The sequence below is a fragment of the Penicillium solitum genome (genome assembly GCF_028829755.1).
Source record: "Penicillium solitum strain IBT 25940 chromosome Unknown utg000002l_segment0_segment0, whole genome shotgun sequence".
Classification (NCBI taxonomy): domain Eukaryota; kingdom Fungi; phylum Ascomycota; class Eurotiomycetes; order Eurotiales; family Aspergillaceae; genus Penicillium; species Penicillium solitum.
The window spans coordinates 308,708-331,099 of NW_027072122.1; the positions used below are offsets into that span (position 1 = coordinate 308,708).

General features: G+C 49.7%; 9 protein-coding genes across 9 annotated transcripts; 5 read left to right on the forward strand and 4 right to left on the reverse strand.

Moving 5' to 3' along the window:
• Positions 1-58: 58 nt before the first annotated feature.
• On the reverse strand, positions 59-2,348 carry N7455_003752 (anaphase promoting complex subunit CDC23; the record flags this gene model as incomplete). Its single annotated transcript, XM_040958669.2, has 4 exons — positions 59-1,170; positions 1,230-1,413; positions 1,464-2,187; positions 2,248-2,348. The coding sequence occupies 4 exons, from the start codon at positions 2,346-2,348 to the stop codon at positions 59-61; spliced, it is 2,121 nt and encodes a 706-aa protein (XP_040810985.1).
• A 503-nt stretch (positions 2,349-2,851) lies between these two features.
• Positions 2,852-3,974, forward strand: erg20 (bifunctional (2E,6E)-farnesyl diphosphate synthase/dimethylallyltranstransferase; the record flags this gene model as incomplete). Its single annotated transcript, XM_040958595.2, has 2 exons — positions 2,852-2,971; positions 3,051-3,974. 2 exons carry the CDS (start codon positions 2,852-2,854, stop codon positions 3,972-3,974), a joined length of 1,044 nt encoding a protein of 347 aa, XP_040810889.1.
• Positions 3,975-4,244: 270 nt separating this feature from the next.
• N7455_003754 (inorganic phosphate transporter) lies at positions 4,245-5,966 on the reverse strand (the record flags this gene model as incomplete). The annotated part of the gene is made up of 1 exon (XM_040958565.2): positions 4,245-5,966. One exon carries the CDS (start codon positions 5,964-5,966, stop codon positions 4,245-4,247), a length of 1,722 nt encoding a protein of 573 aa, XP_040810936.2.
• Positions 5,967-7,078: 1,112 nt separating this feature from the next.
• Positions 7,079-8,226, reverse strand: N7455_003755 (Mrp/NBP35 family ATP-binding protein; the record flags this gene model as incomplete). Its single annotated transcript, XM_040958644.2, has 2 exons — positions 7,079-8,023; positions 8,194-8,226. The coding sequence occupies 2 exons, from the start codon at positions 8,224-8,226 to the stop codon at positions 7,079-7,081; spliced, it is 978 nt and encodes a 325-aa protein (XP_040811000.2).
• A 366-nt stretch (positions 8,227-8,592) lies between these two features.
• N7455_003756 (protein phosphatase regulator SHP1) lies at positions 8,593-9,919 on the reverse strand (the record flags this gene model as incomplete). The annotated part of the gene is made up of 3 exons (XM_040958579.2): positions 8,593-9,316; positions 9,376-9,782; positions 9,845-9,919. The coding sequence occupies 3 exons, from the start codon at positions 9,917-9,919 to the stop codon at positions 8,593-8,595; spliced, it is 1,206 nt and encodes a 401-aa protein (XP_040810888.1).
• Positions 9,920-11,227: 1,308 nt separating this feature from the next.
• Positions 11,228-11,632, forward strand: N7455_003757 (uncharacterized protein; the record flags this gene model as incomplete). Its single annotated transcript, XM_040958593.2, has 1 exon — positions 11,228-11,632. The coding sequence occupies one exon, from the start codon at positions 11,228-11,230 to the stop codon at positions 11,630-11,632; it is 405 nt and encodes a 134-aa protein (XP_040810931.2).
• A 2,231-nt stretch (positions 11,633-13,863) lies between these two features.
• On the forward strand, positions 13,864-16,485 carry N7455_003758 (putative C6 transcription factor; the record flags this gene model as incomplete). The annotated part of the gene is made up of 4 exons (XM_040958665.2): positions 13,864-14,720; positions 14,796-15,055; positions 15,111-15,336; positions 15,390-16,485. 4 exons carry the CDS (start codon positions 13,864-13,866, stop codon positions 16,483-16,485), a joined length of 2,439 nt encoding a protein of 812 aa, XP_040810872.1.
• Positions 16,486-18,031: 1,546 nt separating this feature from the next.
• Positions 18,032-18,739, forward strand: xanA (isonitrile hydratase-like protein xanA; the record flags this gene model as incomplete). Its single annotated transcript, XM_040958649.1, has 1 exon — positions 18,032-18,739. The coding sequence occupies one exon, from the start codon at positions 18,032-18,034 to the stop codon at positions 18,737-18,739; it is 708 nt and encodes a 235-aa protein (XP_040810977.1).
• A 1,159-nt stretch (positions 18,740-19,898) lies between these two features.
• xanB (isocyanide synthase xanB) lies at positions 19,899-22,056 on the forward strand (the record flags this gene model as incomplete). The annotated part of the gene is made up of 2 exons (XM_040958587.2): positions 19,899-20,475; positions 20,531-22,056. 2 exons carry the CDS (start codon positions 19,899-19,901, stop codon positions 22,054-22,056), a joined length of 2,103 nt encoding a protein of 700 aa, XP_040810927.2.
• Between the last annotated feature and the right edge of the window lie 336 nt (positions 22,057-22,392).

A 22,392-nucleotide genomic window follows, 5' to 3' on the forward strand; every position in this document is an offset into this window, starting at 1 on the left:
AACCCATGGATGGTTCCCTGTCATGATAATCCATACATATCTCATTCAATCGCCGTAATTAAGTTGCACCCTCCCTTCTCGCCCGTACGTCCCTCATCAACGCCTTGGCCTCCTCCACTTCAATTCCATCCTGGCACAACTCGCTCGCTAGCTGGTCCGCACGGTCAAGATCACCGTTCCGTGACGCATATTGTGCCAACCACAACCGTGCCTTGGAGGTAGTTGCCGTAACACCAGTGCCGTTCCACGTCTCACTGACGATAGAGTCATCGTTTTGCACAGCGAAGGATTCAGCCTTTGCGCGAGGCTTGCGATTACGATGATGTCGTTGCGACAGATCAGTGTCTTCGTCCCCTGAATGCTCAATCTCGGCATCGCTTTGAAGGCCATTGTCCGAGGCAGAGGAGTCGTCATCATCTGGGTTTTCATTGGCAGGGGCACCGGACTCTTGTTGGAGAGTGAGCTCCATGTATGCAGCGGCCTCCTCTTCGTCACCAAGACGCTCGTACAGTGTCGCGATTTGGTGCAGGGTTTCTGGGTCAAGGATCTTGCGACTCCCAGAGCCAGGGCTTGCGCCGGCGGCCGGTTGCCCGCCATCATCTGGCTGTAATGATCCAGCCACCAATGCGCGCTTCAGAGCTTGAATACTCTGTTCCACTCGGCCCATCTTTGCGTAGCATGACCCAACTGCCTGCCACATCTTTGGGTCGTACGGACGTAATGCTGCGGCGCGCTGGTAGTAGAACAGGGCATAGAAAGACATATCTAACACTTCGTAGGCTTGTCCGAGACCGTACCAGGCGCGGTAGTCCTTACGATTGACATCGACAGCTCGACGGTAGGATTCGATGGCAGTGTGGGTATTCTTCATCTCGATGTACTCATGACCCATCAGGGTCCATGCAGATAAGAAGTTCCGGTCGAGGGTGAGTGCACGTCGGAAGTACATTACTGCCTTCTCATGCTCAGATTTCAATGAGTAGTAGTTACCCACGACACAGCAGGTTTCTGGGCGGAATTTATCGGTGGCGGTTGCGACCTGAGCGATGAATGCAAGTTGAGGTCGTTGGTCCATCACGTAAAGGATGTTCGAATAGTGATCTAGACTGTCTAAGCGGTGTGGTGATGTGGCTAGAATGCCTTCGAAAATATGGGATGCTTCTTCGAAGTCTGAATGATATTAGTTCATGTATGAACTACGCATTGTGCAGGAGCCGGGGCAGTTTTACCTTTCGAGTGATATAGTAACAACGCGTGTTGTGTTTTGAGGAATGCGCTTTCTGGAAACATTGACTGTAGCTCGGAGAGTGACCTGTATGTGTCTTCTGTGGCCTGGTACAGCTCCTGGCTGCAGTAGACGTAGAATATTAAGCTCATGACGTTTTGCGGCAGAAGTTCGAGGATTTGTTTCAACTGGTAAAAATTAGTACCGACGGAAGGAAATGTTGATGGGAATAACGTACGTCTTCTGTGCTTCCCAGGAGGTCGTTCAGTTCCTGCCAGGCACCCCAATGGTATGGGTTTTGATGCACACAGCGGATCAGCCATTTCTTCGCCAACTCCTCATTCCGTCCTTTTAACAAGACCACAGCATAGAGATACTCCAACCACCCCTGCCCTCGATCATCCAACCCTTGTGCGGTTCGTTCTGATAGCCATCCATCTAAACCTCTAGCGAGGCCGGACAACTCTCGATTGACCGCCATCCCACCATCTGCTGGACCTAACACCATTTCCGTCTCCTCTTCCTTGCGCTTCTCTCCGGCTAAGTATTTTGCGTACAGGGCGAGGAAGAGCGATTTCTGACTGAGCTTTGGATATGGATTTTGCTGTATTTGGGTCTTTGGGGTCTTTGAGCTTTGAAACGGCGAAGCTTTGTCCTTGCCTTTTTGTGAAGTCCGCGATGGCCTCGGCTTGGAGTTGGGCGAGGTAATGGATAAAGGAACGGGTGGTGTTGTCGGAGGGAGGAATACGGCCGCACATCGGTCATATTCGCGGGTATCGAAGTATGATTTGGCGAGCAGGTATTTGTAGGACTCTTGCGTTTCAAGGGCAGCTTCTACTGGGTCACGCACTTGGAGATAAGGATTTGTTGCTGGCGGAGGAGGATCTGAAATCTCCATTGGAGACTCGAGATCAGTATCTTCGTGATCTAAAGGGCGGAGAGAATCAAGCATTTCAGCGGCCCTGAGTTCATCAACATCATTAGCACGTCAGGCTTGTTCGAATCAAGCTTATTAGTCGTACCATTTTGATGATTGGTAAAGGCATCGCTCCGAGCATTTGATTGCAGCATTTTCCAGCTGGTACATGAGCTCCCGGATTCCGTCATCTGTAGGTTCTTCCATGACGGGCGTCGTGGTCGCAACTAAGCGGAGGTGTTCTGGGGTAGGACGTTCAAACACAACTTTGTGGGGCCGATAAAGCTCTGGGTCAAGATGTTTTGCGACAATTCGATATCATGCTTATTTGGGTTGAAAGAAGCTCAGCTGTTCAACCTCAAGATGCAAAGGTTCGGTGGTGTAAATAAATGGTCTTGGCCCTCGTCGCGTTGTTGATATGGATGAGACAGCGACCCGTGTAACTGGAAAGATCGCAAATAACCGCAGCGAAGGCTCAGAACAAGCTATTAATGCTCATAGAGTTTGAAACAAAGTGAAGATCGTTCAATGGCCTTGAAGAATCCACGTCGTCCTCGGGTTGCGCCTGGAGAAACAGCAACACAAGACCAAACAGGACAAACATAACAAACATAACAAACGGTCCCTCCGCGGGGAAGTGGTTCATTTCTAAATAGTTGCGTGTTTTCGATCTTCAGATCATTGAAGTCTTTACCACACACTTTGTCATCATGGCTTCTACTACCAAGCGCGCCGATTTCGAGGCTATTTTCCCTGCATTGGCCCAAGATATCCTCGCCCATGCTAAGCGCTACAACCTCCCTGACAATGCGCTTGAGTGGTTCGAGAAGGTAAGAAACCCCCTCTTGATTGATTGCTCTTGAGGAAAGATCATGAATCATGACTGACACCATTAATTGTGGTCTATAGTCCCTCAATGTCAATGTTCCCGGCGGTAAGCTCAACCGTGGCCTCTCGGTCCCTGATACCGGCCTTGCTCTCCTGAAGCAGCCCCTGACCGAGGAGCAATTCGAGCACCTCAGCATCCTTGGTTGGATGACTGAGTTGCTCCAGGCTTTCTTCCTAGTCAGCGACGACATGATGGACTCCTCTATCACCCGCCGTGGCCAGCCCTGCTGGTACCGCCACGAGGGTGTCGGCCAGATCGCGATCAACGACGCCTTCATGCTGGAGGCCGGTATCTACCTCATCCTGAAGCAGCGCTTCCGCTCGCACCCCGCCTACATTGACATTGTCGAGCTCTTCCACGAGACCACCTGGCAGACTGAGCTGGGTCAGCTTTGTGACCTCATCACCGCCCCCGAAGACAACGTCAACCTCGACAACTTCTCCATGGAGAAGTACATGTTCATCGTCACCTACAAGACAGCCTACTACAGCTTCTACCTGCCCGTCGCTCTTGCTCTTATGTACCTGCAGTTGGCTACCGAGGAAAACCTCAAGCAGGCTCACGACATCCTCATTCCTCTGGGTCAGTACTTCCAGATCCAGGATGATTACCTCGACAACTTCGGTGACCCATCTGTCATTGGCAAGATCGGTACCGATATTCAGGACAACAAGTGCTCTTGGCTCGTTAACCAGGCCATCCAGCGCTGCACTCCCGAGCAGCGCCAGCTCCTGGATGCTTCCTACGGCCGCAAGGACGCTGCTGAGGAGGCCAAGGTCAAGGCCCTTTTCAACGAGCTTCAGCTGGAGAAGGTGTACAAGGAGTACGAGGAGAAGGTTGTTGGCGAGCTCCGCGAAAAGATTGCGGCCGTCGATGAGTCTAAGGGTCTGAAGAAGGAAGTCTTCGAGGCATTCCTTGGCAAGATCTACAAGCGCACCAAATAGGGGATCATACTCTCTTGTGTGTTTCGATGGATACCCGTCGTTCGACTGGATCGTGACGATTTAAGATTTCCTACCGCCTATGCACAAAGCTGAACATGTCCGGCGATAGATGGTCATTTCTTCCTCGGATATATTTTTAGTTTTTTTTTATATTTTCGGGCTTACTTTCTCAGCCTTAATAATAACTTAGAATGAGATAGATCTTTATTTCAAGAACTTTTGTTCGGGGCTCAAAAAAAAAAGCTAACAACCCCAGGAACCAATGTCTATTTACAAATGAGGAGCATTCAATGCCATCAAACAAATCAGTCCCGAAACCAATCCCGCACAAGGCAAAGTCAAGACCCAGCCACCAAAGATAAAGCCGAGCTGCTTCCAATTGACGGCGCCAAGATCATAGTTCATGAGAGCGACGCCCATGGAGGCACCAGTCAAGCACTGCGTCGTGGAAACGGGCAAGCCAAGTCTTGAAGCCAACATCACGGTGATAGCTGCTCCAAGCTCAACACTGAAGCCACGCGTCGGGGACATCTGCGTGATCTTGTTTCCGAGAGCACGAACGATATGGTATCCGTAGAACCAGAATCCAAGACCGAGCAACAGACCAGCAATAACCAAGAACCAGATCGGGGTGGGTGCATCGGTCTCGACCATGCCAGCATGGAACGTGCTGTACACAGCAGCCCAGGGTCCAACAGCATTAGCCACATCGTTTGAGCCGTGCGCAATCGACATCATCATAGCCGACACAACTTGGCAGTATGTCCAAAGATGTTCGACGCGGTCGTCATAGCGGTGGGCACGCGCGTGGATTGCCCGCAGCTCAGGCGAGTCGTGTGTGACCACATCACGGGTGACACCCTGAAGGAAAAGCCATTTGATATATCCGTAGGCCTTCTGGGGATTTGCCCAAGATAGCTCTCGGACAGGGTCAATGAAACGTTCAGTTGGCTCGATATGCCTCTTCCGTGGCGGGGCTGCCGGTGTGGTCTTCTCCTCGTCATTTCCTATTTGTGGCGGGTTAGGCTTTGCTTTGATCTCCGGCGTGGCCGTGACAGAGTCTGCATTCGATATGACATTGTCTTTGTCTTGGTCGTTTTGGCCGGCTCGCACTTCGCCGTAAGAATCTTCATAGTAGCTGACCACAGCTTGGTTGGCCTTGCCTGGGAAGTATAGCGGTGGGTTTGGCTTCATGAGCAAGGGGCCGAGGGGGATGTGATAAAACCTGAGGCGGGTATCGTTCATGATGAGACGGCGTTTGAAATATGGAATGAAGAAAATGTAGGCAAAGATGAGACAGCCAAAGAACACACCCACAATGATACCGGCTGCCTTGCCAGCGCCAAACGCCTCCAACGAGGGTGCGGTGGGGGCTTCGATGACGATGAAGAGGGCGAGGATGGCTCCCGTCATGGCAAGGTAGTATGGAATCATGAACATACCCCACTTGAGGGAATCTCGACGTTCAAGGACACTGTACTTGAGAGTACCGAAGATTATAGCCGAGAATCCAGCTGCCACGAGGGGGGCAATACCCCAAGATGCAGCAACCTGGGAGACACTGCCGTCTGACCAGCCCCAGTTGATAGAAGACTGGGATGCAAAACCAACACCAATGAGGGCACCGACGATAGTCTGCGTCGTCGAGACGGGCCAGCCCATTCGAGTGGCGAACATCAACCACGAGGCGCTGCCAATCTCAGCACAACCCATGGCCAGCATGAGCGCGCCAGGCTTGCCCTCGAATCGGTTGATGTCGATGATGCCGTTTTTGATTGTATCGGTGACTCGTGCGCCCATGGCTACTGCACCGATGAACTCGGTGAATACGGCCAGGACACCGGCCGTGGCCATGTTGAGCGTCCGGGCCGCAACGGAGGTGGCATACGCGTTGGCGACATCGTTGGCACCGTTGCCGAAGGCACTGACGACGAAAGCGATTGAGGTAATGGCTAGGATCCAGTCATACTTCGCGGTTGCTGCCGGAATCATGGTGACGAAGGGCTGCGTTCGACCACGCAACAAGGGGAATATGGGCTCGAGAAGAGGAATTAATTCTGAGAGTCTATCAATGTCAAGAATTTATGGTGCACTTATACGAGCTGCGACCTTCTCGCCACGACCATTGCCAAGTGCGGCCTATGATAAAACCCTGTGCTGAACTTGGCTTGATCCATATTGAGTTCGATTCTGATTTCAATCCTAGCCCATAATACAGAAATCATGGACAGCGTGCACCTACAATCCAGCGGTCATTGGTTGAGCTGAAGGCGACTTTGTCCGTTGATCGAATAGAGGCGGGAGTTGGCGCCAAGTCTTGGGAGCGGACGCCAAGGGCGGATAAAGCACGTCTTCCGGCGATGATATACTCTCTATGGATCACCTAGGCCAGTCATATTGGGTATGCCGGCACGTTCCTGGGTGCTGAGATACGATTGAACGGTTAATAGAGCTTGACATGGGTTCAGTGTGCGCGCCCAGAAATCTGGAAGTCTGGTTTTCTCGGCGGACGCACAGCCTACTCTTGGCATCATGTCACTACTGGTTGCAAATTTCTGGGCAACTGTGTGGTCGTGTGCTCACCCTGAAGACTTTTCACTGCAAGATATTGGCACTCTGAATTGGGATCTAGAATAGCCCAAAAACAGCGAAACCCCATGTTAGAGTACCACATGGGAGACGTTTGGGTGTCCAGATACCTGGATAGGCCTCTCTACATTCTATCTTTGACTTTAGTTAAAAGTCACTCTCGCCTTGGCTCTGTGGGCCATCCCCTGCCTCGGGAAGAGGGGCACGTGTGTAACCCGGCTTTTGATGGCAGCCTCGCTTCTCGTGAGGAAGTGAGCGGGTATAACGAGCTTGGCGATTTGGGACTCGGGGGGATCAGGGGGGTCAGGGGGTATCCCATTTCTTCCAAAAAGATTAGTTCCCGATTAAAAATAAATAATACAAGCTGGAGGTGTAGGACTGATTCATCAATTGTATGATTTGACATTCAAAAATTGTCAGACACCTTCTATGACGCAATGCAAATAAAGCAGGAAAGATGGATGTCGCTATAAAACAGGCAATCAAACACACCAAATTTTCACCATGAACAGGGGCTACACGACAGTCGGGCCCTCAATGCTGCTTATAAGGGTCTGCGCAAATCCTTCAAATCGAGGATAAGACCAGGTATCCCGGTATCGTTCAACCAGTGGCCGATCATCAGGTTCAGCGGGGGTATCTTGTGGTTGACTGTTTGGACTGTCCTCCTCATCGTCCTCCTCGTCACTATCACCAGTCTCCATTTTTCCTTCAACCAATTCTCCGAACTTCACATCAATAGGCACACTACCCATAAATGGAAGGCTTAATTCCTGGGCCATCACCTGTCCTCCACCACTGGAGAACAAATTGCTAACCTCACCACAGCAGGGGCAAGCATACCCGGACATATTCTCGATAACCCCAAGTACAGGGATATTAGTCTTAACGCAGAAATTCGCCTCTTTGCGCACATCCGATGTCGCCACAGCCTGGGGCGTTGTAACAAGGACCGCACCGGCAAGTCGAGGCAAGCCTACTTGCGCAGCGGCAGCTGCATCTGTGGTAGAGAGCGTGAGAAGCTGCTCAGCCAGCGCAATGTGCTCGTCACTTGTTCCGGGAGGCGTATCGATGAGCAGGTAATCAGTCGGGCCCCAGAAGACATCTGAGAGGAATTGGCGGATCATAGCCGTTTTCTTCGGCCCGCGCCAGATGACTGCGTCGCCGCGATCCCGGAGGAGGAATCCCAGGGACATGCAGCGGAGAGAACCGCGTTGGGGTTGTGTTGGGGGCGCTGAGGCGTCGGATTCAGCTGCGGATTCAGCACCGTGAACTGGTACTGGCATCCATCCGCCTGGCGCTTGTGTAATCTTTGCATCTTCGAGTCCGACTAGGCGTGGCATTGAGGGTCCTGTCAGGTCGATGTCGAGGATTCCGACCGATTTGCCTTGGAGCGAGAGCGCAAGGGCGAGTTGGAGTGTGACAGAGGATTTGCCCACACCTCCTTTGCCGGACAGGACCTAATGTTCAGGATTACCTCGTTAGTCTTGTCCAAGAAATTGCGCTTAAATGTTCTAGCTCATGGCTTCTAGCAGTGCGCTCGTTATCGATAAGCTATGAGGGGCATAGCTTTCTTTTTGCTTTCTTTTTTTCGCGCGGAGGACTTGTAAGGGATTGACGGCGCACGTACCAGCACAACATTCTTCACTCCAGTGAGAGGCATATTTGTATAGTGTATGCTTAATTTGGAAGAAAGAAAGGTTGCAGCGACTGAAAGCGCAATGACGGATTTCAAAGAGTGGGGAGGCCGATATTCGGGCGCTTATCAATCGCCTTCTGACTAACCTTCGGTCTACAACAACGCCGGTATGACAACCATGGAATAGAAAAGGTCTGATTGGCCACTTATTTTGAATTTGGAGCTTGTTAGGCAATGCCATTGCTCTACGTAGCAAATATGAAGGTTCTCCTTCGGTATCAGATATGTCATGTAACGTTCACCCATACAAACCCACTGCCCTGCTGGTATTCGCTTTTGGAACCACTCTGAGGAAACTCTCAAGACGAGAAAGACTATTAGTAGTGCGTTTTACTGCCACTTTTGGACAACGACACCTCCACGTTTGAAATCGGGCATATCGCCGAGAACAACGTTCCAGTCCTTAAGCTCCGTGCTGGGGAAAGTCGTCATCAAGACCCATGCGCGGTTTGCACCATCCGGGGTAGCAGCAGCAACAAACGCATAGACATCGCCAATGGTGGCGGTGGTGTTAAACCGAGACGTTAACCGCGTACCATCTCCGAGGCGGATTTGTAGGGTAACCGTAGGTTGCGACTCGTCCACGGTGGGCTTCGCTGGCTCCTGGGCAGATGGTGCAGGAGTGGAGGACGAAGGTGTGGGGGCCTGGCTCCGTACGCTGGGCGTCGGGCTACCGAGGCGCTGTCCAGAACCCGAGAAAGGCTTGTACTTGGGTTTGGGCTTGGTGTATTGCTCCTCATGCTGCTTGAGTTCCACATCCACCTCCTGACCAGGTTGAACATTCATGATGGAAAGAGGAGCGCGGCCCTGGCGGATACCGTCCAGGATCTCTGCATTTCGGGGGTCGTCTGATCGAAACAGTTCACCGTCATCCACGGAAAATCCATCAGCCCAGAAATGAAGAGTCCGTTGAACACGCTGGGCACGCTGTTGAGTGGGCACCGAGGGGTTTTCAATCAGCTGGCTTGGTGCATCGTCACCACCGAGTGTGCGGGCAGTGCCGGTGAAATGTGATTCCCTTGGCTCAGGGGCGTCGGAAGGAGGAGGCTGCGCCCTGTTGACGTTTGAATATTAGCTAAGTTCAGTATTCCCAGCAATCTCTATCTAACGTACCTGCGGGCCTTTTCGAGGATCTTCTTTTTCAAATCGTCGGGGTTCTGCACAGCAAGTCCGGACTTTTCACCACCTGCAAAGAAATCATGCTCGTCGGTGTCATCGCCATCGGACGAATCACCAGCTCCGCCACCTCCTCCCGAAGCAAAGTCTCCCAGTGTTGCAAACTTCTTCTTGGGCGCAGCTCTTCGGGCGGACGATGAGGATGAAGCTGCGGCAGAGGATGAAGCTGGTACGGCACTTCCCCCGAGAGTTCTGCCCCCCGCGGCAGCTCCAGAACTCCCCTCTGTGCCTAGTTGTCGCTCGCCACCAGTAGTGGTATCCTGCAAGGCTTCGTCCTGCTCCGCAAAGAACTCTGTGACAGCAGCTTCGATGTCCCACCCATTGGCAGCAAGATATTCTTGAGCCTAGATAATCACGCACTCGGATTTAGCAACCGCATTACGTATAGGTCAAGCAAGAATCGTACCTCTGAAGCCTGAGTTCCAGTCATAGCACAGAATTGGGACACAGCCTCATCGTGCTCCGCGGGGTTACCCTCCATAGTTGAGCTTGGTTGGCGGGTTTTGGAGATCGAAGTGAAAAGAGGAGACCGAGAGAGAAATTAAATGGCAGGTCTGATAGCGAAAACAGGGATTTGTCTTCGGTAGGAGGCAAAACAGCGTGAATGTCAAAGAAGCTGCGTTGGATGACAGACCTAAACAACTGGCAGCTGGGCAGCTGCCCGGTACGTCACTCTCAATTGGTCAGCCGGAGCTCGGAATATTCCGTCCCGCGCAAGGCCTCAGGCCCCCACTTCGTTTAAACCTGAGGCCACAAGATATTGTCGGCACATGAAGACCGGCATACTGTAATCGAGCTCCATATAAATTGCTAGCAGAGCCGATACAGAAATACAGAGACTTGAGCTTCCTTGATTGGACCCCCTATTTTACGATACGACTTCATTCGACAGATATATTTTTCCATTCTGAAACTGATTGCAGGGACATCAACCGTCGAGTTCGACTCAATCGTGCATTTTCTACTCCGTACTCACTTGTGGGTGAGAAATATATCATTCACCTTCAGCCCCCATGACTCGCCCGTTAGCCTGGTGGGGCATCTGGGGAGATGATGGTCTGGATGATCATATACGAAACTTCTTACAGTTTAAGGCAGAATGATCACAATTTACCCCCGTAAGAGCAAGATATGGATGACCAAAGACAAAGGAAGGCTTCAGTCCATAAACTCTATGCTAAGCGAACAAAAATAATAGTATCAAAAGGATCGGATCGTTCAAACCAACCCCACCATTTAAATTATTATATTTAATGGATGAAGTTATGGATCCTTTCCTTGTCAGAATGTCTCTCGAGGAAAGCTTCCCTGAGATTTGAAGCGAAGAACCAGAGCCATAAGCCTGCTGAAGCAAGGATCATATTCCTTTGTTGCGAAAAGCCAAATTCTTTTCGACTAGCTCGAGCTCCGAATATTTTCTTTCATATGGCCCAACTAGCCAAATCCCTCGAAGGAAACCCCGGAAATGAAAGAAATCGCTCTTTTAATGCTACCATATACATATTTCTTTGTATGGCCCTCGGCCCCAGACTCGCCAAACTCCTTCTTTACTCCTACATGTTCATCGTGTTCCAATTGAGCTATTTCTCAAACTCCAAATTATTCTTTTCCATATCATTGCCAAATATTGCCCATGATCTGGCTGCATCAAGCTCTCCACATTCAATATGGGGTCTACCACTACGACAGAGACTAGCACAAAGAGAAGGGGCCGTGTAGTTGCAGAAGCGCCCACCAGGATTATGCCCGCCAGGAAGGCAAAATCACAATCAACTCACCGACGGAACGCATGTCGCAGGGGTCGGGATCACAGGGAAGGAAACGCCGAAAGATATCGGACGACACAGCAAATTCAAAGAAACGCCGAACCGCACAGGCCAGCCAAATAGAGGCCGAGTATATGCCGTCTGCGAGTGATCTGATCAGCGACATCCCAAGAGATGAAAATTTTACAATTGACACATTGCTGCCGGATCTTACTACATCATACGTCGGTCGATTCAAATCGCCGCCCGCACCAGCACGGGCGAAAAGGAAGCCATGGCCACGACAATCCAGTCCCCTGGTAGATCCCGAGAAATTGCCTCCTGGCTGGAGTATGGCTGAGCCAGATCTTGACCGACAGTATGTTGACAACGCCGGTGTATCTGTGTTTGTCCGCTTTGACCACATACTAATGGATATGGCGCAGTGATGTCGAGGCACAGATTGAAAGATGCCACGTGAGAATCAACGAGAACATCATGCCCAACATATTTTCACACCGGCTGAAAGGATTGGAAATTTCTCAAGCCAGGCAAATTTTTAGCTAAATTTATGCTCATATCGGAGGAGTTACTGATCGAATGTCCCACAGTGCGTTGGCCGAATCGGAACCTGGGAACCATAGCTTGGATGTCCTCAGACGCTTGGAAGTTTTGAGGCACATTGAATTTCAACTACAAAGCTCGGACAAATTCAATCAGCTCCCTAATGTCATAGCATTGCTGCAGGCCTACCGCGGAGATTGCTTCATTGGAACATAGGATTGGTCACTTATTGGTTTGAAGGTGTGCAATTGTGTGAGCCAAGGCCGTTCAGTTGGGACGAATTCGAGGTACTCAATGCCCACCACTCTGGCAAACGTGGATTTTGGATGGAAGGAGTGAGTTGCCCTTGAATTCCGTTTCAAGGACAGCCATAATGATACAAAACGTTCGCAAATAGCTGGTTGGGCCCGGACCTTCACACTCATTAGCGGTCATTGGTGTACTTGGATTCCCCCCGCCCCTGAGATTCTTTGCTCGCACTGTATGTCCTCCAGAGATCCCCTTTTGGTCAATCCTGATTATGTTTTTAGTATATGGTTGCCATTCGCGTCCCTGGTTTGAGGTGGTACGCAGAGCTTGAATTCCTATATGACACCGGGTCATGTATGATGCCATTATTTGAGGGTGATCTTCAAACCATCATGGGAACATCGACCAACGAACCCCCTGTCATGGGGCTATTTGCATCAACTATAGCTGATGGTAGCACGATGGTTGGCCCAGCGATTGAACTTGAAGTTACCATACTGGATAATCAAAGAAGGCGAATGACAAAATGGGTCAGAGTCCAATGTCAGGTATATCGAGGTTGGTGTAGTCAAGCAGATCAAAGACTGGACGGCCCCTGGCTACGGCAAATGCTATACACACGGTCAGCTCCGCGCGACGATGACACGATGTGGATTGCGAATACCCATGCTGAACTCGTCCGCGGTATACCGGATACAGGTCATTCTCGAACATTTCCAACTGTGGTTCCCGGGACAATCCCCCTTAATCCAGGCGGGCGGGCCTCTCTGATGCCTCGTGGACGGCCTGGAGCCGGTGCAATGCTTCCAGCTATCTTACATCGAAAGATGCCCCGGGTGGCACCACGGTAGTAGAACAAAAGATCATTGTTATCTCATCGTTCTCAATACTCCTGAATTACTCCTTTGATTTTAGTTTCAATCAGCTACGATAATTAGAATGGCGTCTTGTTTACTTCCATAAGCCTCGAAAAAATCCGCTTTTGGCATCATGATCTCCCCGGGTATCCCCCAATATCAATTCCATTTTTCTGTGTGATTTGGTGAAATCGAGCCATAGCTTGAGTCTGTAAAAAAGGTCAAAATCAAGGCATCTGCGATTTTGTTCGAAACATCGTCAACGCAATAAAGGTGTGTTGGGTGGCCCGATTAGCCAAGCATTCTAGAACATCTCCAGGGCTACATCCGGGTATAACCGTGCCAAGCGCCCAACACACCTACCGTCCACGGGTATTTTTCACCAGATACCCAATCTACAATTTATGTACATAGATATCTTTTGTATGGCTTTCCTTGTAGATTGGGTATCTGGCGCACCAATAGTTGTGTTGGGCGCTTGGCACGGGATTCTTTTTAGGCGATAGTTACATATGTATAGTTATATATATGTTGAAATTAAAGGCCTTAAGCGTCAGGCATGTAGTTTAACCACTGACTTCGTAGTTATTAAAAGTAATTCTTCTTCCTAGCAAACTTCTACATGGAATAAACGATCAACTACTCAATACTCATGCCTTTTCAATGTATACAATATACAATACTGACGTAAGGCTTGATTCCGCATTTGGACGCCCCACATCACGTGCCGTTGTAGCATTGCCCCGGCGCTTAATCCCAGCGTTCCTTGAACAAATTGCGCGCAATTTCAAATCGAGCCTCCATTGCCTAACATGCTGCTCTGGTTTAACTAATGAATTCATGGAACTGTACCTGTCGCTAATGTGTTGAAATCACTGTCCAACTCTCAAGTCGCTTCCACCTCCATGCTGCCAATGACCGAACGAAACACCGCTGTATAGGCCGATACACGATACCTTCAAGACCGACTAAGGGTATATTGTACCAAAGAATTTTTTTCTGGAGCCAGAATGACGTCGCCTTACCCAACATCAACTTCATTCTCCCCCTCCGTTGCCTCCGATATGGCTGGAGCGCCCAACAGAGCAGTCTCCGATTTGCCGCAGGCTCAGGTCGACGCGATCATCCGCACGAAGCGCAAGGCTCGTGAGCCCAAAGCCTGCTATCCATGCCACGCGCGCAAGGTTAAATGCGATCGCAATCTGCCGTGCGACGGGTGCGTTAAACGTGACCATGCAGAGCTTTGCTCCTACGAACGCCCCTCCAAGAAACGATCGCAAGCCTTCAATGAGAGCGCCGCCCCCAGTGCGTCAACGGCACCCGTGCCTGAATATTCAACAACATATACGTATGACGAAACCCCGGCGGAAGTGAAACATGAGCCAACTCTGAACCGACCGAGCGTCCCTGCTACAGGTGGTGGCCGTGTTTCAATCGCCCGCGAGGAATGGGATAATGTGCGCAATAGATTGCAAGAAATGGAGTCTACGATTTCTTCACTTCGAGTTGGGCTGGAGAGGGCGGAAGACGGCATCCCAACCTCCGTGGACACCGGAAGCGTGCAGAGTCCCGATGCGAGTTCCCGTTCCAAGTGTGCCTCGCCCGAACGCGAGGGCATCCATGCTGCGAATACTCTTGGCAAAGGCACTGTCCATTTGGGATCGCGTTCTGTTCTAGCTTATATTCTGAACAATCAATCCGGGTCTGATCAACTGCAAGCACTTTTGGAAGGAGGAATACTACCCAAGCTCGGTTTGGACAATGAGTCTGCAACCTATCCATTTGTTGATCTATGGTCGTCCGATATGTCAACATTTGATATTACTGCCGTCTGCAGCGCCCTTCCCACTGATCAACACTGCAGAGAGTGTGTAGTCCTTTCAAATCGAAAATCGAGCTTTTGATTGAGGTTGTTTGTGCTAACTTTCCTTCCTCTCTATAGGTTATTCTACTACTACAAAGACATTTCGGGAGCCATATATCCTGTTTTAGAAGACATCTATGACTTTGAGAACACCCTCGAGCTTCTACTGGGGACAAGAGCCTCTATCGGTGGCGAGTACCTGGCTGATGCAGACCAAGCACAAAAGCCTTTCGGGGTGAGCATTGCGTACCTAGGACTACTGTTCGCTATCCTTGCTTCTGGATGTCAGTCATCTGATTATGGGAGCAAGGAAAGGGAATTGACCTCGCAGGTTTATGGTATGTGATCCACACCAATGATCTTATGGGAGTCCTTGGCTAACACTTCAAATAGTGTGCTGCTCCTACCAGTGCCTCCGCATGACAAATTTCCTATCCCAGCCCACTATTGAAGCAATTCAAACTCTCCTGGTCATAGGAAACGTTTTATCATACAACATGAATCCTGGAATTTCTTATGTCTTGCTTGGCATGACTCTTCGCATGGGCTTAGCACTCGGTCTCCATGTGGAGTCAAGCCGATTTTCGCCAGCTGAACGATACCGCCGACGACATGTTTGGTAAGATATTTTCTCCTTCATAACGCTCAAGTATGTGGTCCTGACATCAATAGGTGGTCCATGGCGTGGCAAGATAGCCATTTTTCGCTCTCCTACGATCGGCCCTCCACCACTGCAGTGAGCCAGCCAGATATCGCTTATAGGGATGGCTCTAAACCTGGTGACATATCTTATTTTGAAACTCTTTCTCGAGTCATTTCTCTTGCACTAGAGGTTGTCCGCATTCGCATGCTGAGCCCACATGCGCAAATAAGTCTGGAAAGCATACAGACTTATAAGGACCGCATCCAGAAGATCATGATTGAGGCAAAGCCATACCTGCGAGATGCAATAAACTGTTCTACACCTACGCAACATCTGGAGCGAGTTGTGTTGAAGTTGCATTCTTCTTATTTCGCCTCTGAGCTCTGCAGGCCAGCGCTCAAACCCATGGCGGATTTAAGTGACTCCAGCGCAGCCAGCATGCGCGAAAATTGCGTGATGAATCTGATGACGACCGTTGAAGCTTACATTGAAATGCACAACATCAGCTCCCACGCAGCTCGTTCCTGGATCTTATTACAGCGGGCGATTAGCTCCGCATTCCTGCTTGCCGTCATTGACGAGGCGAAAGCGGACCCGAATGTATGGAATCTCCTGCATTCTCTCGAAGGCATCATCGCCCAAAAAGCAAGCATGGAACGTGCCTATGATTCCAATGAGGCCCCCACCGTGGCCAGTATGACCTCGCCGCCCCAACCTCTCGGCACTTACGACCCAATCACAGGGGCCATGAACGCCCCAGGCCCCATGGCCCCGGGGGCGGATCCAAATTCTCCGGTCGGGTTACCCCCTGACACACAAACGCAATGGGCCAAGTCGCTAGCGAAAACACATCGTGCTTTGCAAAAACTCCTTGCCGCAGTTGGGAATCCGTCTACGCGTCCTCCAATTGGACGCAATGGTACGCCTGTGTACTCCAGTAGTACTCCTAACCTCAACCCGGCCTCCGCTTCCATGGGTACACTTGCCCCTGGGCAGGCAAACATGACCTCCAGCGTTGGTTCTCTTCCACCCCCGACGCCAGAAAGCTCTGCCAGTGGTGAATGGACAATGCCCAATATAATGGATCGTGCAGCAGAGTATATTCATCCACCCCTGTGGGGCTAGTGATTTGAGGTGACTTGTCCCTCGAAACGCGTTTACTTTTCAATTGTTTTCTTCAGCGCGGCGCCGGCGTCATTTTTTCCGGTCCATCTCATGATTGTTGTTATTTTTGCAAATTTATTCAAATTTGTTGGAGGGGATGGCTTTTCTTCCGAATTGAATATGTTCTTCCGTATGATATGCGCCGTTGAACGTTTAGCATCTGTATAATCTCTTTTACGAAATCTTATATCGCTATACTTCGAATCTGCCCGCGAATACGATCTATGCATACTGCCTACGTCAATGTCTTAGGTGCTTTTCGACGGGAGCGTCTGCCAAAGCAGCCTCGAAACTAGTCTCTCTTTGGCCGAGGCTCCTTGGAATGATATGCCCGCTAGCGAAAAGTGGTCAACATTGCTACAGCAATATTCATGATTCAATGTAAGGAGGGACACCATTTCTCTGCTCAACTCCAGATCTGCATTCTGCTCCATTATTCCCCACTATCTGAATAGCGGGGAAGGGTCAGAGTGAGCCCACATCCCCGGAGACTGGACTTCCCCCGGGGCCCCGGGGGAATTACATCATGACTAATATTAGCCCTAACTTCTAAGGTTGACTACATCGGCACTTCTTTTTTAACTACGAAGTAGACCGACCATAGATGACTCTGACACACTTGCATAGTTTCATGATTGTGCTTGCTAGACCATGGTAGTTGTAATACACCTTACGTTAGCTTCTTTTTGCAGTGACTGATATGACTCAAGTTTCACATCTCTGCTCATCTGATTTTCCGGAGGATCACTCTTCTACCCTCCTTGTTAGTCATAAATCAATGAAAATTATCAAGGATGACAAAGTATTTCTCAAGTTGTTGCTTCTTGCAGGGGGTCGCTGGCATCCCAGGATCTAAGTATATATCAAGACCGGTTGAAGATATGACCAGAAGACTAGGATCTATCAACTATGTATCACTTAAAGCTAAGAATACATCACATCAAGAAGAGTACTGATGCTCACAAGGCGCGAACTGCAGCTTATCCAAATATACTGTAATCGGCCTCAGGCACTCCAACCTTTCCCTACATGTAGATATTTATCTCCTTTCATCCTCCTATATAATTCATGACTCTATCCTGATGGGGTTACTTAAACTCCTATCATTTTACCTAATCTTATCTCCTGGGAAATCCCACGAGATCATTTAATGTGAGACATTTACATCCCCGGGCTCCCTACCACTGACATCCGAGACAGCTTAATTTCCAAGCGCACTACAAAGGGCCGATATTATTGGATACCTTGCGAGAACTCCAACCGTCGAATCGGTGAATGCGGAGACCAGCGTAGTACAAAATCGGGCAGTTATTTACGCCGGAGTCAGCAGAGTCAGAAACGCTCCGAGGTAAAATGCACCTCAGCCTTTCTAATCTCTTTCAAGCGAAACCCAGAATCAGCTCCAGCAATCTCACTACAGCTATTATTTATTCTTCCCACCCTTCCACCAAAGGACATCTACCTCGGTACGTCTTGCAAGACCAGATCGCAATCTCTCGTCCCGATTATGTCTTTTGAATCCCCCAACAAGTACTACAAAGTCGGGGTCCTCCTGTTTCCCGGCGCAGACATCCTCGACTTCGCAGGTCCAATCGAAGTCTTATCCCATGTCTCGCACAACCGAAACCCAGATAGCCCGGACAGAATGTTCGAAATCAAAACTGTCGCTTGCAGCCCCGCCATTCGTGCTGCAAGTTCGCTTACAGTTCACGCAGACCTGCTCTTACCTGATGCGGTCGATCAGATTTCGGACTTTCATATCCTTGTCATTCCCGGTGGCCCCCCGGCGGTGCTGCAGCCACTGATCAAAAGCAACGCACCGGAGCTTGATTTGATTCGCAAATTTGCAGCCCTACCTGCAGATAAATCACTACGCACCCGGATTTTGCTGTCGGTTTGTACCGGCGCCTTTCTGCTTGGGGCGGCAGGTGTACTCGGCGGAATGACTGTGACGACCCACCACCATGCCCTTGACAGACTTCGAGATATTTGTGCTCGTTCTAATGCACCGGGTGAGCCTACTACGACCGTACTGCACAAGCGATATCTTGACGGGGGTCTGTTGAAGGGAGGCGGTGTTCAACTCCTCACGGCGGGTGGGATAAGCTCAGGCTTAGACGCCACATGCTACCTTGTTAGTCAATTGGCAACACATGACATGGCGGCATTTATCGTTCGGGTTATGGAGTATGATTGGCATGAGCTCGAAGAGTGAGCTGCATATTTAGCGCTAATGGATGTTATAATGCTGATAAAGCACCGGGGTGGAATCTAATTTGAACACAGCATAAGAGGTATCACAACACGTGTGCTTGGCTCCGTCTGATTTAACCAATTAGACAATATATACTTCTCTGATTGTAGTATTTCCTGATCTTGCTATGGAAACCGAATGTAGAGGTCACAGGGTAGAAGTTGGACAGCTATTTTTAATTCCCCCCAAAATAAACATTTGTTGATGGCTCAGCTCAGCCATGGGGAGAGTCCATCTTACCGTTGCGCTCATTATCTTGTATAATGTCACAATTAATCAACAACCAAAATCCGCGTTGGATCAAACTAACGTTGCCGCTTCCTAGCGGTTCAAGTCACAATAGGTTACATGTGTCTTGAATCTGCACAGGATTACCTAGAGAGATTTGTTGTCACTTTCTAGCATTGACAGCGGGTTGCCGGGGATCCCGAAACCCCCCTTGGGAGACTCATTGACACATATAGGCACAACTATTTCGATTGTCCAATGGATCTGAAACTTTCATGCATCCCTAGTCATCAGACACAATGGATAATCGAGGCTTTTCTCATTTACTATGGGAATATCCCTCAAGCCACCTCACTCTTCGGTTCTACGCGAGCTTTGCTGACACTACTGAAAGGGTAACTGAAGCTTTCGAGGTTTAAACTTCTCAGACTCAGCAACCAACCTACTGAAAATTCAACTTCAAGCCCTTTACTAAGTTGGCCAAGGCTGTTTAGCGAGTTTTCTCTACTATGACCTCATTCATGGGGCCAAGTATAGTAGGAAAACATGGCGCCAAGTTGTACAGGGTGATAGCCACTCGTCCCATTCGTGCCTGGGATGCCCTAGGTTGAACCTAAGACTTGACTTCTTAGTCCGCATCAGGAGTTACAGTCATCGGAACGGAGGGTTGAACTTCCCAGATTTCTTGTCGCGAGGTCAGTGTTCTGGCTGATGCTGGTTATATAGCACCATCTGGTTCTGGATAAAACAACACATCTCTATTTCCTCAGGACTCAAGTGAGACCAATACAGTTACTTCTCATTCAGGCTTTTTTCTCATACCTTTTCTGGGTAGAACAGTGCCTGGCTCAGAGTATCTCCCTTGGCAACATACATTCCAGATCGAGTCACGATGGTCGCCTTGGCACCGGGTGCGGACATTGTCCCCACTACATACCACCCCAAGCATGCCGAGAATGGAATTTCCCCCTTCGACAAGGGAATATCCAATCAGAAAGTCACTTTGAAGGCTGTGGACATCACGCCTCCTGGATATGACAGCGCCGATCCGGTGGTTATTACCTCAAACGGCAATGGCACCAACCAACACGAACAAAATGTGCTCAACAGCCCCATCGCCTCTGAGATCCCGAAAACCCCATCGGGAGATGAATTGATGGCTATGGACGTATTGAAGATTATCGAAAGTTATGGTGTTGACTTTGAGAAGTCGGGTATTTCCTGGAAGGGGTTTGAGTCGTTTGTTCCAGTTGTCCTGGGGCAAATCGCCAGACAAGAGCCAATCCGCATGATCTTGCCCGCATTTCCCTTCAAGTCACCCAATGCGCACAGTAAAGTGCTGGGCACTATGCCCGACTTTGGTGAAGAATTGGCCTTGGCCCATTTGAATGGACTTTGCCAAAACATCGGCGAAGTATACGCTCCTGGTGCCGATGTCTACATCAGTTCTGACGGACTTGTATACAATGGTAAGGAAATGACCAACATGAATGTTCATAACTATTCAATACTGACATGCGCTAGATATCCTTGGCGTCCCTGACGAAACCGTTTGGGACTATGGAGAAACCCTGCGAAAAATGGCCATCGAGAAAGAGCTCCACCATGTCAAATTCATTCGTCTTTTCGAGCTTCTCGATCACCCATGGTTCCCATCCTCAACCCAAGAAGCTGCCAAGGCATTCTATCTGGCTCATGCTAGTTGCCTCCGCCGAGAACTGATGTACACCTTTGCTGACCCGAGCTTCGACGCGACGAAGGCTATCAAAACCGACAATGATACATGCCTGACGTACCGCGGCTACATCAAGTTTTTGACCAAGGATCTAGCCCATCTCGAGGAGAAGGGCAAATCCATGTCAAAACGAGCCCGGCAAGCACAGATTGCGGACACAGCACGACAGATGATCATTCGGGGGAAAATGTTTGCGGCGGCCATCAAAGCCAACCGAAAGGACTACGTACGACTATCTATTCACGAGTCCGCGGGCGAGAAAAAGCTTTCCGTCTCCCTTATTCCACAGATTCGAGGCACGCTGGGGTATACACCTTGGCACTCTTCTGTGGCTGTCGGGCTGGACGGTTCGTATCGCACGGTCCACGCCGAAGACGTTCGCGACACCCACGACCTTATCTATAAGAACGGACAACCATATTTCTTCCGCGAAAGATCAAGTCTCTTTGACTGGACCGAGGACGGGTTATCCGTCAAGTTCGAGCATCTCTATCCCTGCGGACTCATCATCCGCCCCGCAGATATCGACAATGTCAATCCCCCGCCGTCGATCCGCTCCATCCCTATGAAGAAAGTCCGCCAGCTGTCAAACGGCATGTCGCCAATTGTCATCCGCGGATTTTCCGAGACTCTTGAGGAAGATCTCTATGTCAAGAAGGGGGAAGAGCTTGGCACTATTCTCCCATGGAGCTTCGGCATAATCCAAAAGGTACGAGACAACGGCCGCTCCGACAAGATGGGCAACAACGTGACCTCGAACGAGGCTATGCCGATGCATTTCGATGGGATGTTCAAATTCGATGAGATCATCGACCCAGAAACCGGCGAGAAGAAAAAAGTCCAACATCCACCGGGCTATCAGTTCTTCACTTGTCCCGCTACTGCGCCGAAGGGCAACGGGTACACTTTGTTTGCAAGCTCCCGACTGTTCTTCCGGTACCTGCCTATTCCATGGTCTGCTGAGCGCCTTGAGAAAGTTACCTGGGCTATGGATAACGATGGGTTCTGGGATGCGAAACTTAAGAACCTGCCTTTGATTGTGAAACATCCTATCTCTGGACTGCCTTGTCTGCGCTGGCATCAACCTTGGGACTCGACCAAGACCAAATTCTCGACTTGTGATGTTTCAATTGAGAATGACGACAATAGTCTGGTCAAGGTCGTGGATCGCATCACATATGACTACAGAGTTTGTCTTCGCTTTGGTTGGGAGAGGGGTGACCTGTTGATCAGTGATAATACTGCCATGCTGCATACTCGCACTGGTTATATCAGTGACTGCGATCGGGAACTGTGGCGAATTCATTGTGATTGAGATGCTCATTTACTTGTCTTGGCTTTTAATCTTGTGTTATTTGCTTTCTGTCTTCTTTTCTGTCTGCGCTTGGTCACTCGTTTTCCCACATATTTGGCTTATGTTTGGTGCGAAGTTGCTAAGTATTCTGAAGCAATTACACACGTCTTCAATGCAATATCCAATAGATTTTGAGTCTGGTGTCTTTGAATATCTTTCGTGCTAAGTCTCTATAAGAAGAATATAATACGGCTCTCTCCCTCTAGTAGTATTTAACTCGTCTAAATAATAAGCACCAGCCTAATAACTAACATTCTACCAATCCCTAATTATTTATCTTCACGAGATGGAAAGAAG